The following is a 14,747-nucleotide window of genomic DNA, read 5'->3' on the forward strand; positions in this document are numbered from 1 at the left end:
GCACTCCAGATGTTATGGACTACAATTCCCATCAGCCCCTGCCAGCATGGCCAATTGGCCATGCTGGCAGGGGCTGATGGGAATTGTAGTCCATAACATCTGGAGTGCCAAACAGGGGTGTAACGAGGCAGCCCTGGGCAAACTGTAGCCCTGGGCAAAACCTGAGTTGGATGCCGCCACTCCAATTACCGGCCACTGGGCCACGACCAAATTTCTTTTTGCACCAGGACATTGGTGCCTGCAGGGGGTGCATTTTTAGACATATCAGCACCAAAATTTCAGCATATCATCAGGAGACTGTCCTTATGCAACTCCCCTAGTTTGGTGAGGTTTGGTTCAAGGAGTTCAAAGTTATGGACTCCCAAAGGGGGTGCCCCATCCCCCATTGTTTCCAATGGGAGCTAATAGGAGATGGGGGTACAGTTTTGAGGGTCCATAACTTTGGCCCCCCTGAACTAAACTGCACCAAAATTGGGGGGTGCCATCATCTCCAGATGATAACCTGAAATTTTGGTGCCGATACATCCAAAAATGCACCCCCTGCAGGAACATCCTAGAAATTTGCCCAAGAATCTTTGTTCTGCATTGAGTTTTCTGCATTGCTGTCAATGGGGGTTGCAGGCTTTGGGGGGCACATTTCTGAAGGCACAGTCTCAAAGCTTTCAGGGTCTCATCCCCCAAGTTTGGTGCAGTTTGGTTCAGGGGGGCCAAAGTTATGGACCCTCAAAACTGTCGCCCCCATCTCCTATTAGCTCCCATTGGAAACAATGGGGGATAGGGGCACCCCCTCACCAAACTTGGGGGGTAGCATAAGGACAGTCTCCTGATGATACGCTGAAATTTTGGTGCCGCTAGCCTAAAAACTGCGCCCCCTGCAGGCCAAAAATGGAAAACCACTAAAATACCCAAAAACGAACCCAGCATTTTGATGCCCCCCACAAGGTGATGCCCTGAGCAGCTGCCCACCTTGCCCAATGGGCATTACGCCAGTGGTGCCAAAGGTTCGCCACCACGGTGATATAGGATCCTCCTGAACAATGGCATACATTACCAAAACAGCCACACAGAAACAACAGCTACAACACAGTGGATCTTTCCACATGGAGATTTTCCTGCTATTTGGGGCCAAACTGCAGGGCTCTTTCTCCAAGCTTTCTCACAAAATCATTTCCCCTTTGTATTCTGTCTGTGGCCCACCCCCACCCCCCACCCCGATGTTCCCTTGTGCTTTCTCAATTCAGAACAAAAGTGTGTCAACAAAGTGCGGAGAAAAAACAATGAGGGAAACACGGAAAGACAACAAATTCAAAAAACGTGGAAGCTCAGAGAAAAACACTCAGATTGGCACCTGGGTGTTGGTTATTCATCCATTATGAAAAGACTTGACCACAGTGGAGTGGTGGCACCAACAGATGAGCTATCTGTTCTCAAGGGCCAAGCATATAAGCTGGTCCTAGGATTCAGTCAGTGGCATCTTCAGATAAAGGATTCTTCTAAAAAGTCATCACACCAACTGCCTTCTGACATTAAAAAAGTTTCCACAGTCCTCCTAAAAGCCAACAATACCGAACTCTGATGGATGGTTAACAGAAAGTTCTTTCTGCCACCAACCAGCAGCAATGCAGAAAGTGGAAGAATAAGTCACAGTCAAGGGAGGGGAACTCTAAGGGAGGGTGCCCTTAGGAGACACTGATCTGTTGAGCACAGTTTGCAAGGGGCAATGTAATGAACCACGGATCCCCATCACGTGCTTGTGGGCACCACGATGCCCACTGAGACTCTTCTGGTGCCAACTAAATGTTTTTCGAAGATGGGCAGGGCTTTTGCCCAACAAGGCTTCTGATTGGCCACTGGAGATATGATTAGCAGGCAGATTTATAAAAATGTTGCAAAGGATTATCATTGCTGTGACTGAAGGTAAGCCGTGCCAGCCATTTTGTGCTTGCTCCAGCTCCTGCAGCAGCCATTTTGTGGCTGCACCTGTCACATTTTGTCAGGATCCCAAAAGCCCCCCCCCCCCCGCCCGGGCTCTAAAAGGTTGGGGACCCATATCAAATTATCTCACTGGTTGTATTGTTTGATGTGGCTTAAAATGTATTTGTAATAAAATCATAAATCAGCATTTATGTAGTGTTTCGAGAGTTCCAAACAAGTCACATGCGTCATCCTTGTGACCCAGACTGATGAACACAAATGTACACACACACATATACACAGAGAGAGAGAGAGAGAGACTGGCTTGTTTAGGTATAGCAAGAGAGATCCTGATTTACATATCAGTTCCTTAGCTGCTAACTACATCGCCAATGTTTACTTGAAATATTAAACGTATGTATTGATTAAAATGTTCACCTTGAGAGCATTTTTAAAAACAGGAAGCCATCTGAAAAATATATTAAGCAAATAAAATATGCTTTCCAGCAAACTGACTCACGTACTTCCAGGTCTCTTTCAATTTCCTCATATGCTAAAGCAAGGCGTTCCTCCCTATCTCGTGAAGCAATGGCCTTCTCATATATTTTCAACCACTCCCGAAATTGCTGTTCATTCACATTCTTGTATGCCAGCACTAAAGTTCGAAGGCCTTCTCCAGCAAACTCCTATTAGGTGTTCATAGTCAGAAACAGAGCACTGTTAAGATATAGGCTGATTGATGAAATACCACAAGTTCCCCGCTTGGAATTCAGTTCCCAAGTGCAAAGGGGCCCAAGTCAGAATGGCACTAGTGGCACATAGGGAGAAGGACCCTTTGAACGCTCCATCAATACCTGTGCTGTGGCCAACAGAGGAAAGAACATCTCCCTCAGGCCATTTCAAGATGGGAAAATAGCACAACGGGGAAGAAGCTGAAGTCCTCTCCCTCTATGGGCCTCCAACCCAAATCAGGGTCCTGGGCCCAATAGGCCTACAGTTCTCCATTCAGACAGCTGACATCCAGAGGAAAGTAATAACGGGAACCTCGGTACAACTAGAGCAGAACACATAATATACAGTGGTGGGATCCAAAAATTTTAGTAACAGGTTCCCATGGTGGTGGGATTCAAACTGTGGCGTAGCACCAATGGGGCTGGGCGGGGCACGACGGGGGCATGGCCGGGCATTCCAGGGGCGGGGAATTCCTGGGCTGGGCTGTGGCAAGGACGCAGCCACTGCGCCGGTCCTTGGGCGGGAAATGAATGCACGCAGGCGCAGGCTGCCACACATTCCGGTGCACCTCCTGCTAGACTGCTTCAAGTTCTGCGCACTACTGCTGAGAGGAGGGGCGTAACTAAGGCAAAAATCACGTGGCAAAATCACCAATGAGTAACCCCCTCTCGGCACACACAAATAATTAGTAACCTACTCTCGGGAACCTGTGAGAACCTGCTGAATCCCACCTCTGATAATATATAGTTCAGCCCTTCAATGTCAGGTTTTCGTATTGTACAATAAGGAATTTTAGTCCCCCATTCCTAGTTTCTTAAATGCTGAAGTATATAGCTGAGATGATACTAAAAGTTGGGGCCATTTTATAGACTGCAAAAAGCATGTTATTTTGTTTTGTTATCCAAAATCTATTGGGTTAACACACACACACACACACAGAGGATGAATTCCTTAAAATCGCAGCAAACCTGACTTGCTGTGAAAATTGCAAACACATTTGATCACGACCTTGTAAAGGCCGGCCACAAAGTGTAACACTCCAGTTTCAAGCACTAAATGGACATTTGAGCATTTCTCATTCCAGTAAACAAAAGTATTATAATATAACAAACTTAAGAGGAATCAGAATGACGCAAAACGTAGCAGACATTCAAAACGGAGTGAAAAACACCACAGAATCCATCCAGCTCACTAGGAGAATAAAAGATATGTGGAATAACTGCTTTTAATGTAAATATATTTCCTTAATTAGAGGCATTTTTTAAAAAAACTCAAGGTCTCTACATTTTTACAAAATACAAAATTCAGATGCTTGTGATTCTAGCCTTCCTTTCATCAGAAAAAGAACTTCTGGAAGGGATTACAAGAAAGCCAAAAAAAAGCTCCATTTCAGAAACAAATAACAATAGTTATGTTTGTAACCAATATTACTAAACCATCGTCCTGTATACTAAATGTCAAAGGGATATTTTGGTTATAGAATTGGGGAATGGTTTGTGTTAAACATGGACACTTACAGGGAACATGAATTCTATTTTTGAAAGGAAATGAGAACTTTGTCTGGTTTTCCATCTATGTTCATATAAGGCCTGTGCAAAAGGTGCTTTTAAATACAGCAATTATCTATTGAAATCATGCCTATCCTAGAAACAATTGAAGCTTGTCTTGAAGCCATCCTAATTTTCTCCTGAACAACTGGTAGTCAGCCAATCAAAAGATGAAAGCACTCCCAGGCAGTATACCATTTTAAACTGAAGGTAAGGAACTCTAAACATTGTGATGTGACATCATCCCCTGGGTCAGTAATTACCCAGCGCTTGCAAATAAGGGACTACCTTAAGAACATAAGAACAAGCCTGCTGGATCACACCAGAGTCCATCACTCTAGTCCAGCACTCTGCTACTCGCAGTGGCCCACCAGGTGCCTTTGTGATCTCACATGCAGACTGTAAAAGCAATGGCCTTATGAAATGAAATGAAATGCTGCTGCTGCTGCTCCCGAGCACCTGGTCTGCTAAGGCATTTGCAATCTCAGATCAAGGAGGATCAAGATTGGGAGCCATAGATCGACTTCTCCCCCATACATCTGTCCAAGCCCCTTTTAAAGCTATCCAGGTTAGTGGCCATCACTACCTCCTGTGGCAGCATATTCCAAACACCAATCACATGTTGCATGAAAAAATGTTTCCTTTTATTCATCCTAATTCTTCCCCCCAGCATTTTCAATGAATGCCCCCTGGTTCTAGTATTGTGAGAAAGAGAGAAAATTTTCTGTCTGTCAACATTTTCTACCCCATGCATCATTTTATAGACTTCAGTCATATCCCCCCTCAGTCATATCCCCCCTCCAAACTGAAGAGTCCCAAACGCTGCAGCCTCTCCTCATAAGGAAGGTGCTCCAATCCCTTAATCATCCTTGTTGCCTTTCTCTGCACTTTTTCTATCTCTTCGATATCCTTTTTGAGATGTGGCGACCAGAACTGAACACAGTACTCCAAGTGCGGTCGCACCACTGCTTCATATAAGGGCATGACAATCTTTGCAGTTTTATTCTCAATTCCTTTCCTAATTATCCCCAGCATAGAGTTTGCCTTTTTCACAGCTGCCATGCATTGAGTTGACATTCCCACGGAACTATCCACTAAGACGCCCAAATCCTTTTCCTGGTCTGTGATTGATAGCACTGACCCCTGTAGCGTGTATATGAAGTTTGGATTTTTTGCCCCTATGTGCATCACTTTACATTTTGCCCACCTAATTTATCAAGGTCCGCTTGGAGCTCTTCGCAATTTTTTGTGGTTCTCACCACCCTACATAATTTGGTATCATCTGCAAACTTGGCCACCACGCTACCCACCCCTGCTTCCAGGTCATTTATGAATAGGGTAAAGAGCACTGGTTCCAAAACGGATCCTTGGGGGACACCACTCCCGACATCTCTCCATTGTGAGAACTTCCCATTTACACCCACCCTTTGCTTCCTACTCCTCAACCAGTTTTTAACCCATAGGAGGACTTCCCCTCTTATTCCTTCATTGCCGAGTTTTCGCAACAGTCTCTGGTGAGGAACTTTGTCAAAAGCCTTTTAAGGAATTGCAAAGATGTTGTTCAGCAGATATTCAGCAGCTGAATTCCGAATCATTTTCAGAGTGTTGGTATTGACCTTTAAGGCCTTGCACGGCCTGGGACCTCCGTACCTGCGGGACCGTCTTGCCCCACATGTTCCAAATCGGCCTCTGCACTCAGCAGAGGCCAATTTGCTGGTGATCCCTGGCCCCTCAATGATGCGGCTGGCCTCCACCCAGGCCAGAGCTTTTACAGCTCTGGCCCCTGCCTGGTGGAACGCTCTACCTCCAGATACGCGGGCCCTGCAGGATCTTAATGAATTTTGCAGGGCCTGCAAGACGGAGCTGTTCCACCGGGCCTTTGGGGAGTCCGGCCGCTGATGGCCCCCCTTTTATAACATCTGTGGACCCTGCCATCCCCCCCCCCCAGGGGATTTGTTAGTAGGACGCCATCGGTATATCTGATATTAGGACGCTGCATTTTAATGGGGTTGGTTTTAACATATAGATCCCCTTCGGGGATCGGGCGGTATATAAATTGAAGGAAGGAAGGAAGGAAGGAAGGAAGGAAGGAAGGAAGGAAGGAAGGAAGGAAGGAAGGAAGGAAGGAAGGAAGGAAGGAAGGAAGGAAGGAAGGAAGGAAGGAAGGAAGGAAGGAAGGAAGGAAGGAAGGAAGGAAGGAAGGAAGGAAGGAAGGAAGGAAGGAAGGAAGGAAGGAAGGAAGGAAGGAAGGAAGGAAGGAATAAATAATTTAAATCTTGATATTATGAATTTTATTTGTGCTCTATCTATCTGTTTTGTTCACCGCCCTGAGCCCTCCAGGGGAGGGCGGTTTATAAATAACAATAACAATAACAATAACAATAACAATAACAATAACAATAACAACAACAACAACAACAACAACAACAACAACAACAACAACAACAACAACAACTACCATCTGCCTGTGACAAAGAACTGGTGGAATCACAAACCTGAAAAGGTCACTGAAAACGAACATGTAAAACTACTCTGGGACTTCCGAATTCAGACTGACAAAGTTTTGGAACACAATACTCCTGACCTCACGATTGTGGAAAAAAAGAAAGTGTGGATAGTTGATGTTGCAATTCCTGGTGACAGAAGGATTGATGAGAAGCAACTGGAAAAACTTACACGATACGAGGATTTAAGGACTGAACTACAAAGACTCTGGTACAAACCAGTAAAGGTGGTCCCAGTGGTGAGTCGCACACTGGGTGCAGTGCCTAAAGATCTTGAACGGCACTTAAAAACAATTGGCGCTGACAAAATCACCATATGTCAGCTGCAAAAGGCCACCCTACTCGGCTCTGCACGCATTATTCGTCGATACATCACACAGTCCTAGATGCTTGGGAAGTGTCCGACATGTGATGTAATACAAAATCCAGCATATTGATCTTGTTTGCTGTGTATAACTGTTTTATAATAATAATAATAATAATAATAATAATAATAATAATAATAATAATAATATTCACACATGCATTTTCCCAACCAGTACACCAGGGAGAAAGACCCTATGTTGCATACCTAGTCTTTTCCCCTGATATGATAGGTTTAAGGTATAAGCAGAGTTTGGGTTGGGAAAGATCATTCACTCATGCCCTTCCATCCATGTCAATGAACTCTAATCCCATTACATTTTTATTACGAGGAAACCATGTCGAAGTGTAAGGGGATCCCTTCGTATTTCATTTATACATTATACCATCCTGTGCATCATAATCTTATGTCAGAAACAAGTGGACACGTACCTCAAGGTGATCTGATGTTAGAGACATTAGATTTTCATATGATGGATGAAGTCTCTCAAATAAAATAGTGTCTGCTCCTTTAGAATAAAGTGTTATCTGTCCACTTGGGTTCTGAACTGGGAATGGAAAGACAGAGAAGGTAACAGTGTGGGAGTCTCTTCATATGCTTACCGCCACGGAGATTTACCATCATCTAAAGAGCAGACTGTATGACCAGGAATACCAATTTCTCCTGAGTACTGCGCAAAGCTCTTGTTCCCCCCTATACTTTGGGATCACATCCCAGAAATCTAGCCCTGCTGTATATTTAGAACAGCTTGTCAACTGTAAGTGTAGACAGGTCATGACCAGAGAAAGGTGCAACTCATTCACTTCAGTCTATCTTCAAGGTCGTTTCCTTAACATCGCACAAAGTGAGCGTTGTTGTCGGTACTGTCCCTACACTATGGACTCAGTTCCTCATATTCTGCTTTACTGTTTGAGGTGTAATGACATAATCAAATGTATTTTACCTACTGCTTGCTTTTTTCGTGAGTTGACCTTTTAGTAAACAGTCATCGACTGTGTATAAGTACAATAATAATTATATTAATGTCGCAAATATTCCTTCTTGTAAATACCATAGACGATGTAATATTTTGTATAGTGCTTTTAGTACTCTTATTACAGATTATAGATTATGTAACATTTTGAATAGTGCTTCTAGTACTCTTTTGTCTATATATATACTATGGTAATGGTACCTTGAAACTGATGTACCTTGATCTTGTACTACTGGTCGCTGACTGTAAATAAAATGACTTGATATTCTGCTTTACTGTTCGAGGTATAATGATATTAGAACTGACCTGGGAGCTTTATTACCTTCATACTTTAAGTTTTTCTCAGACAAACTAAAAATGTCTAAGCTATTGAACAGCTCTAATGTAGAAATTTCGGAAGCAGTTGCTACATTTTTAATCCGTGTCCTACATGATGTGTAACAACAATCCTGTTATTGTACCTGGAATGTTCGGTACTTTCGGTTTTATGCCTAATAAAGGTTTTTGGATTGGACTGGTATCAGTGAAGACCTGAATAATTCTTACTAGGGCGTAAGCAAATGAAACACACAACAGACATGCAGCAGCAGCATTTTTTTCCTTACAAGAAAATGGTGAAATCTTTCACAAGGGAACACACTTCTAAGCCCATTAAATTCAGTGGACAGAAGGGTGTCAGCTCTGCTTGGGATTCCACTTTCAAACTCTTTAGTTTGATTCCCCACTCTTTCAAACGAGCAGCAGACTTTAATCTGGAGAACTGAGTTTGATTCTCCACTCCCCCACAGGAGCGGTGGACTCCAATCTGGTGAACCAGGTTTGTTCCCTTGCTCCTCCACACAAAGCCTGCTGGGTAACCTTGGGCTAGTCACAGTACACTCCCACACACGCCAGCTGGGTGACCTTGGGCTAGTCACAGCTTCTCAAAGCTCTCTCAGCCCCACCTACCTCACAGGGTGTTTGTTGTGAGGGCGGAAGGGCAAGGAGATTGTCAGCCCCTTTGAGTCTCCTGCAGGAGAGAAAGGGGGGATATAAATCCAAACTATTCTTCTTCTACCTCACAGTGTGTCTGTTGTGGGGAGAGGAAGGGAAAAGAAGTTTGTAAGCCACTTCGAGACTTCTTACGGTTCAGAAAAGCAATGGTATAAATCCAAACGCTTCTTCTCTCCTGGTATGCTCCGATTCCCTTCTACACTTCCACGCACACCATTTTGTCTCCAATGTCAAACGGAAATTTATTTTAAATTTAAGCTATGGATCTTTCAAATGAGGATGGAGATCAGAGAATTAAGACACCTGTATGCTTGAGCCAGCGTGGTGTAGTGGTTTAGAGCAGGTGCACTCTAATCTGGAGAACCAGGTTTGATTCCCCGCTCTGCCACTTGAGCTGTGGAGGCTTATCTGGTGAACTAGATGATCTTGTGCACTCCAACACATGCCAACTGGGTGAACTTGGGCTAGTCACAGTTCTTCAGAGCTCTCTCAGCCCCACCCACCGCACAGGAAGAAGGGAAAGGAGATTGATTGTAAGCCCCTTTGAGTCTCCTTACAGGAAAGAAAGGGGGGATATAAATCCAAACTCCTTTTCTTCTTCTTGAGATAGCCCAGATAGTTAAACCATGCATTTCGCTGTTAGGTGGTTTTCATCAGTATTCATTATGATGAATCCTGTGCATATTTTTCTAATTTTAATGAATGCTATTTGATTTTTTGAATCTGCCATTAATTGAGAATCCACTTCAATTAATGAATTCTCTTCAAATAATAAAAATAATTGTTATAAACAAATAGGATAAATGTGATGCCGTTGTAGGGTACTTGGCATTGTAGGGTACTTTAACAGGATTTATGCTCCTTTCTGATAAGTTAAAAATGGCTAAGCTTCTAAATAACTCTAATGTTGAAATCTCTGAAGCTGTTGCTATACTTTTACTCTGTGTACTGCAAGTTGTGCAATAATTATCTTCTTATTGTATTTGGAATTCTTGACACACACCGGTTTTATGCCTAATAAAGGTTTTGGATTTGGATTTGGGTACTTGGAGATTTAACAAGACAAGAACTGGCTGTTCTGGGTTTTCGGGCTGTGTGGCCATGGTCTGGTAGTTTTTGTTCCTAACGCTTCGCCTGCATCTATGACTCTGACGTGCCTCTGAAGATGCCTGTCATAGATGCAGGCAAAACATCAAGAGCAAAAACTACAAGACTACTGCCACACAGCCAGAAAAACTCACAGTAGTCAGTTGATTCAGGTCATGAAAGACTTTGACAATAAAGGACAAGAACCCTATGTTCTTACAAGAAGGCTTGTAATATTCACACTTCAGGTTCCTAATGTACCACAAATACCATATTCTATAGATTCATCCAAAGTCAAAATGGAACAGGACAGTTTTATATCCTTCGAGTGTGCTTAAATACTATTGTTAGTTTATTCGCTGACAGACTATGCCCATGCTCTGTTAATGCCGTGGATACAATACCGCATATCCTCCTAGAATGTCAGCTACACTCTGCATTACGTAGTCACTATATAATCCCGATTATTAAAGCTAAAACAAATCTGCCTTCGGCTTATGTAGTGAAGTATTTACTTAGTGATGCATCTTCTGAGATAACCTTTAGGGTCGCTACATATCTAGCGGAAGTAATATCCCAAAGACGGTACTAAAATGTGTCCCTCAATGTATCAAATCATCTAAATTACATTGATTTGATGTCTGAGGCTCAGGTCATTGTGGTGAACATGGGAAGTCATTCAAATCAGTTTTGATTAACATATGGATGTTGCGGTGTGTCTCCGGAGAGTTTGTGTATGATTTGTCCTAACTTGGTGAACTGGATTCCTCGTTGTATTGCTGTTTATCATACAAACATACTGTATGCAGAATTATTTATGCCTAATAAAGGTTTACTGTACTGTACTGTACTATTGTTAGTGCCTACTGTCAACCCTGGAAGACAGTACATAAAAAACCTACCCTGGTCAACGATGGTAGAGTACAGTTCAAACTAGGGCAATGAGAAAGATGCTTCCTCATTGATAGAATAAACACAGCAACAGTTCGTTTACACAGAAAAGTCACCACCTGGCTCAACACCAAGAGTTGTCACTTTCTATGCTATTTTTTACTCTTAAACTTTAAACGCAATCAACAATGAACTTGAAAAGGGAGATTCTTCATCGTGACATTTTCCTTGTGCGGGTTGTATTCCTGAAGATTAGCATTCAAACTATACGGCGGGGCTGTGTGGGGTATACATTTGTTAAGGGTGGCTGTCACTTTACCATCACAATTCAGAGTACAAAGAAAACTTCAAGCAATCGCTATAAAAAACCTTTATGCTTAATTTAATCCTTTAATCCTCAGTGGGACCAATAGGGTAAACGATACTCGATGTGCAATGCCCAACAGTGTTTGAAGCAACATCCTATGTAACTAAATCTTCTTAAATCCAATAAATAAAACATTGTAAGTCTTCCTGGCTTAAGCGCAGTGCTGTTGCATCTTGTTATGCTATATTGTAAAGCTTTGTTGAGCGAGTGTGTTAAATCTTGCCATAAAAAAAAAAAATCTCCAGCCTATGTTCCGTAATTTCTTCTGTATGGATTATACCTGCTTTATTCCTTTAAAAAATTATAAAGTATGTGAACGTTTTTATGAACAGAGCAAAAAAGCAAGTTTACAGAGAGACAGGAACATATTTTCATAACATTAAAAATCCTGTGCCGTTTTCTCAGCTGAAATAGCTGCAGAGGAGTCCTACTTGCCCTGTTTTGGGGCACCACATGTTGCAGTCAGTGCATGCACAGTTCCATTCCCACTCAAGAAAACAGCATGGGACAGAAGAAGTCCTTTTCCCACCAATGCCACATTCTCAAGAAGCAGACAAAGAGAAGAAGAAGAAGAAAAGTTTGGATTTATATCCCCCCTTCTCTCCTGTAGGAGACTCAAAGGGGCTTACAATCTCCTTGCCCTTCCCCCCTCACAACAAACACCCTGTGAAGTAGGTGGGGCTGAGAGAGGTCTGAGAAGCTGTGACTAGCCCAAGGTCACCCAGCTGGCGTGTGTGGGAGTGTACAGGCTAATCTGAATTCCCCAGATAAGCCTCCACAGCTCAGGTGGCAGAGCGGGAAATCAAACCCGGTTCATCCAGATTAGATACACGAGCTCTTAACCTCCTACGCCACTGCTGCTTGGATTTATAACTCGCTTTTCTCAACCGCAAGGAGTCTCAAAGTGCTTACAAACTCTTCCTCTTCCTCTCCCCACAACAGACACCCTGTGATGTAGGTGGGGCTGAGAAAGTTCTGAGAGAACCCAAGGTTACCCAGCAGGCTTCCTGTGAAGGAGCGGGTAAACAAACCTGGTTCACCAGATTAAGGCTCCTTCCGCACATGCAGAATAATGCACTTTCAAACTGCTTTCAGTGCTCTTTGAGGCCGTGTGGAATAGCAAAATCCACTTGCAAACAGTTGTGAAAGTGGTTTGAAAACGCATTACTCTGCATGTGCGGAAGGGGCCTAAGAGTTAACCACTCGTGTGGAGGATCAAACCTGGTCCTCTAGATTAGAGACCACCGCTCTTGAACACTACAAATCTGGCTCCAGCATGCTTGGCAAGATCAGCTCCCTGACTGTGAGTCAAGTCATGGGGATTCATGCCAAATGTATCATTTAGTTTGGCTCTAAGTCTACATTTCTTCCTTAGGGGAATTCTGTCCTGCAGTAGCCAACTAGGTGAATCCAATGGTGAGATTTCAAAACATAAATATATGACAGAGAAGGATAAATCAGGTGTGCATTCCATACCAATTACAGACATTCTTTTCCTGGTATTGTTGAAATCCAAAATTGCCAAGAGCTGGTAAGTCACAAGTTTACCCATTTCTGATATTGTGATCGTCTTGGGGGTACGAGATTTAAAGACGAATCCAAAGTTCCTGGCGGCGGTGACCAGAGCGCCTTCATCTGGTGATTGAGCTTGATAAATCAGTTCACCTAAAAAAATAAATAAAAGCTCTGTTTATATAAAACCAAGAAACAAAATTATTCATTGTAGTAACAAAAGGGCTGCCACTTTAAAGAAGCAGGCGCTATGCAAAAACCTTGTCATCTACAATGGATTCTATGCAGAAAAGTACAGTTTATGCAAAACAAAACAAAATAAAAACTACAAAGTCCTGCGGACCTCAAGGACAAGGAAGGCAAAGTTGCATGTCCTGTTTGCTTCAAAATTATGTACGCTACACCTCTTCCTCAGAAAGCGGTCTTGAGGCAGGCTTTCAGGAATATTATATGCAACCTTCCTGAGACAAACAGTGTTGCAGCCCAATCCATAGGGGGGACTGATCTACCTGGGAAAGTGGTGCAGTCCTATGCCAGTGAGGGTGCCCACCCCACCTGCGCAAGGGGCAAATGCGCTGGCAGCAGGGGCAGATGTGCAGGAAGGCCTGAGAGATCCTTCACTATTACAGGGACCCTCTTGGTAACTGCCTAATCCTAGTGCAGTGATGGCGAACCTTTTTGAGACCGAGTGCCCAAATTGCAACCCAAAACCCGGTTATTTATCACAAAGTGGCAACACAGCAATTTAACCTGAATACTGAGGTTAAGGTTAGAAAAAAAAGTTGGCTCCGAGGCACACGTTACTTGGGAGTAAGCTTGGTGAAGCAACCGTGCAACACTTTGAATGGGTGAATCATGACCCTAGGAGGGTTTACTCAGAATCAAGCCCCATTGCCAGCAACCGAGCTTACTCCCAGGTAAAAGATTGTGCCCAGGCTAGCCTAGATGTGTGTATGTGGGGGGGGGGGGTGATTTTCCACCCCCCCACATGATGAACTCTGTGTACGTGTGCCCATAGAAAGGGCTCTGAGTGCCACCTCTGGCACCCGTGCCATAGGTTCACCACCACTGTCCTAGTGGGAGCAGATGGGCTTATCTCTGCCCTTTGCCCGGGCTGTGGGTCTGGAAAGACACCCCAAGAAACCCACGCTTGACGCCGGCCTTGAGATACTATAAAAGGTCAAAAATCCTACTCAAGAGTGCTTTCCATTGTAGTGAAGGTCAGGAATGCATCACAAGGGACAGAGAAAGATTTGGAAACACCAAGCACTTCCCAGATTTTACCCAAGCTATTGAGCAAATAAGCATAAAAGATATCCTTTTATGGCTGAAAACTGCCTCTGAATAAAAGGTCAGGAGATTTGGCACAAAATCCAGCAAATAAACAAATAAAAATGAGTAATTTCCTCAGCATCAAAATTTTGCCTTAGTAATATAACATGCATGCAACAGATGCAACAGCAGGAACTCATCCAAGTTGAGACTCAATCCTAGAACCTGATTAGGTTGTCAAGGTTCAGTGGTGAAAATTATACCAGTGCATACTTTCTAAGGGCTTCTTAAGAAGAAGATAGGAAGTACCACTTTCTTACCAGGATTCTGTACCAGATTACAGCTTCCCCTGGCTGGGTTGAACTCCAGTTCTCACCAGACGTGTGGTTCTGATATCATATGACTTACAGTCGCACACATGCTATTCAGTGGGGTTCCACAGCTTTAGTCCAGCCACTATTTCCTATTCTCCATATGTAATACGAGGATAACACTGGTTTAATTCACAGAGTCAGCCCAGGGCATCATGTTAGGTTTTGTGCTTAAGCAATCCTGTTTTATTTATTTATTTTATTTAAGCCATCTGCAATCC

General features: G+C 43.4%; 1 protein-coding gene and 1 long non-coding RNA gene across 2 annotated transcripts in view; one reads left to right on the top strand and one right to left on the bottom strand.

The window, feature by feature from the left end:
• The window catches only part of ATP8B4 (ATPase phospholipid transporting 8B4 (putative)), a 90,687-nt gene that overhangs the window by 48,488 nt on the left and 27,452 nt on the right, over window positions 1-14,747 (bottom strand). Inside the window, exons 14-16 of the mRNA XM_048519752.1 lie at window positions 12,848-13,036; window positions 7,493-7,608; window positions 2,439-2,600 (exon numbers count right to left, since the gene is read on the bottom strand). Of these exons, the coding sequence (XP_048375709.1) occupies window positions 2,439-2,600; window positions 7,493-7,608; window positions 12,848-13,036 (467 nt within the window). The remainder of the gene's footprint in view (window positions 1-2,438; window positions 2,601-7,492; window positions 7,609-12,847; window positions 13,037-14,747) is intronic.
• LOC125424592 lies at window positions 7,818-8,546 on the top strand. The gene is made up of 2 exons (XR_007243255.1): window positions 7,818-7,975; window positions 8,319-8,546. It is a non-coding gene; the product is annotated as an uncharacterized LOC125424592 (long non-coding RNA).

The sequence above is a fragment of the Sphaerodactylus townsendi genome, linkage group LG17, assembly GCF_021028975.2.
Source record: "Sphaerodactylus townsendi isolate TG3544 linkage group LG17, MPM_Stown_v2.3, whole genome shotgun sequence".
Lineage (NCBI taxonomy): Eukaryota > Metazoa > Chordata > Lepidosauria > Squamata > Sphaerodactylidae > Sphaerodactylus > Sphaerodactylus townsendi.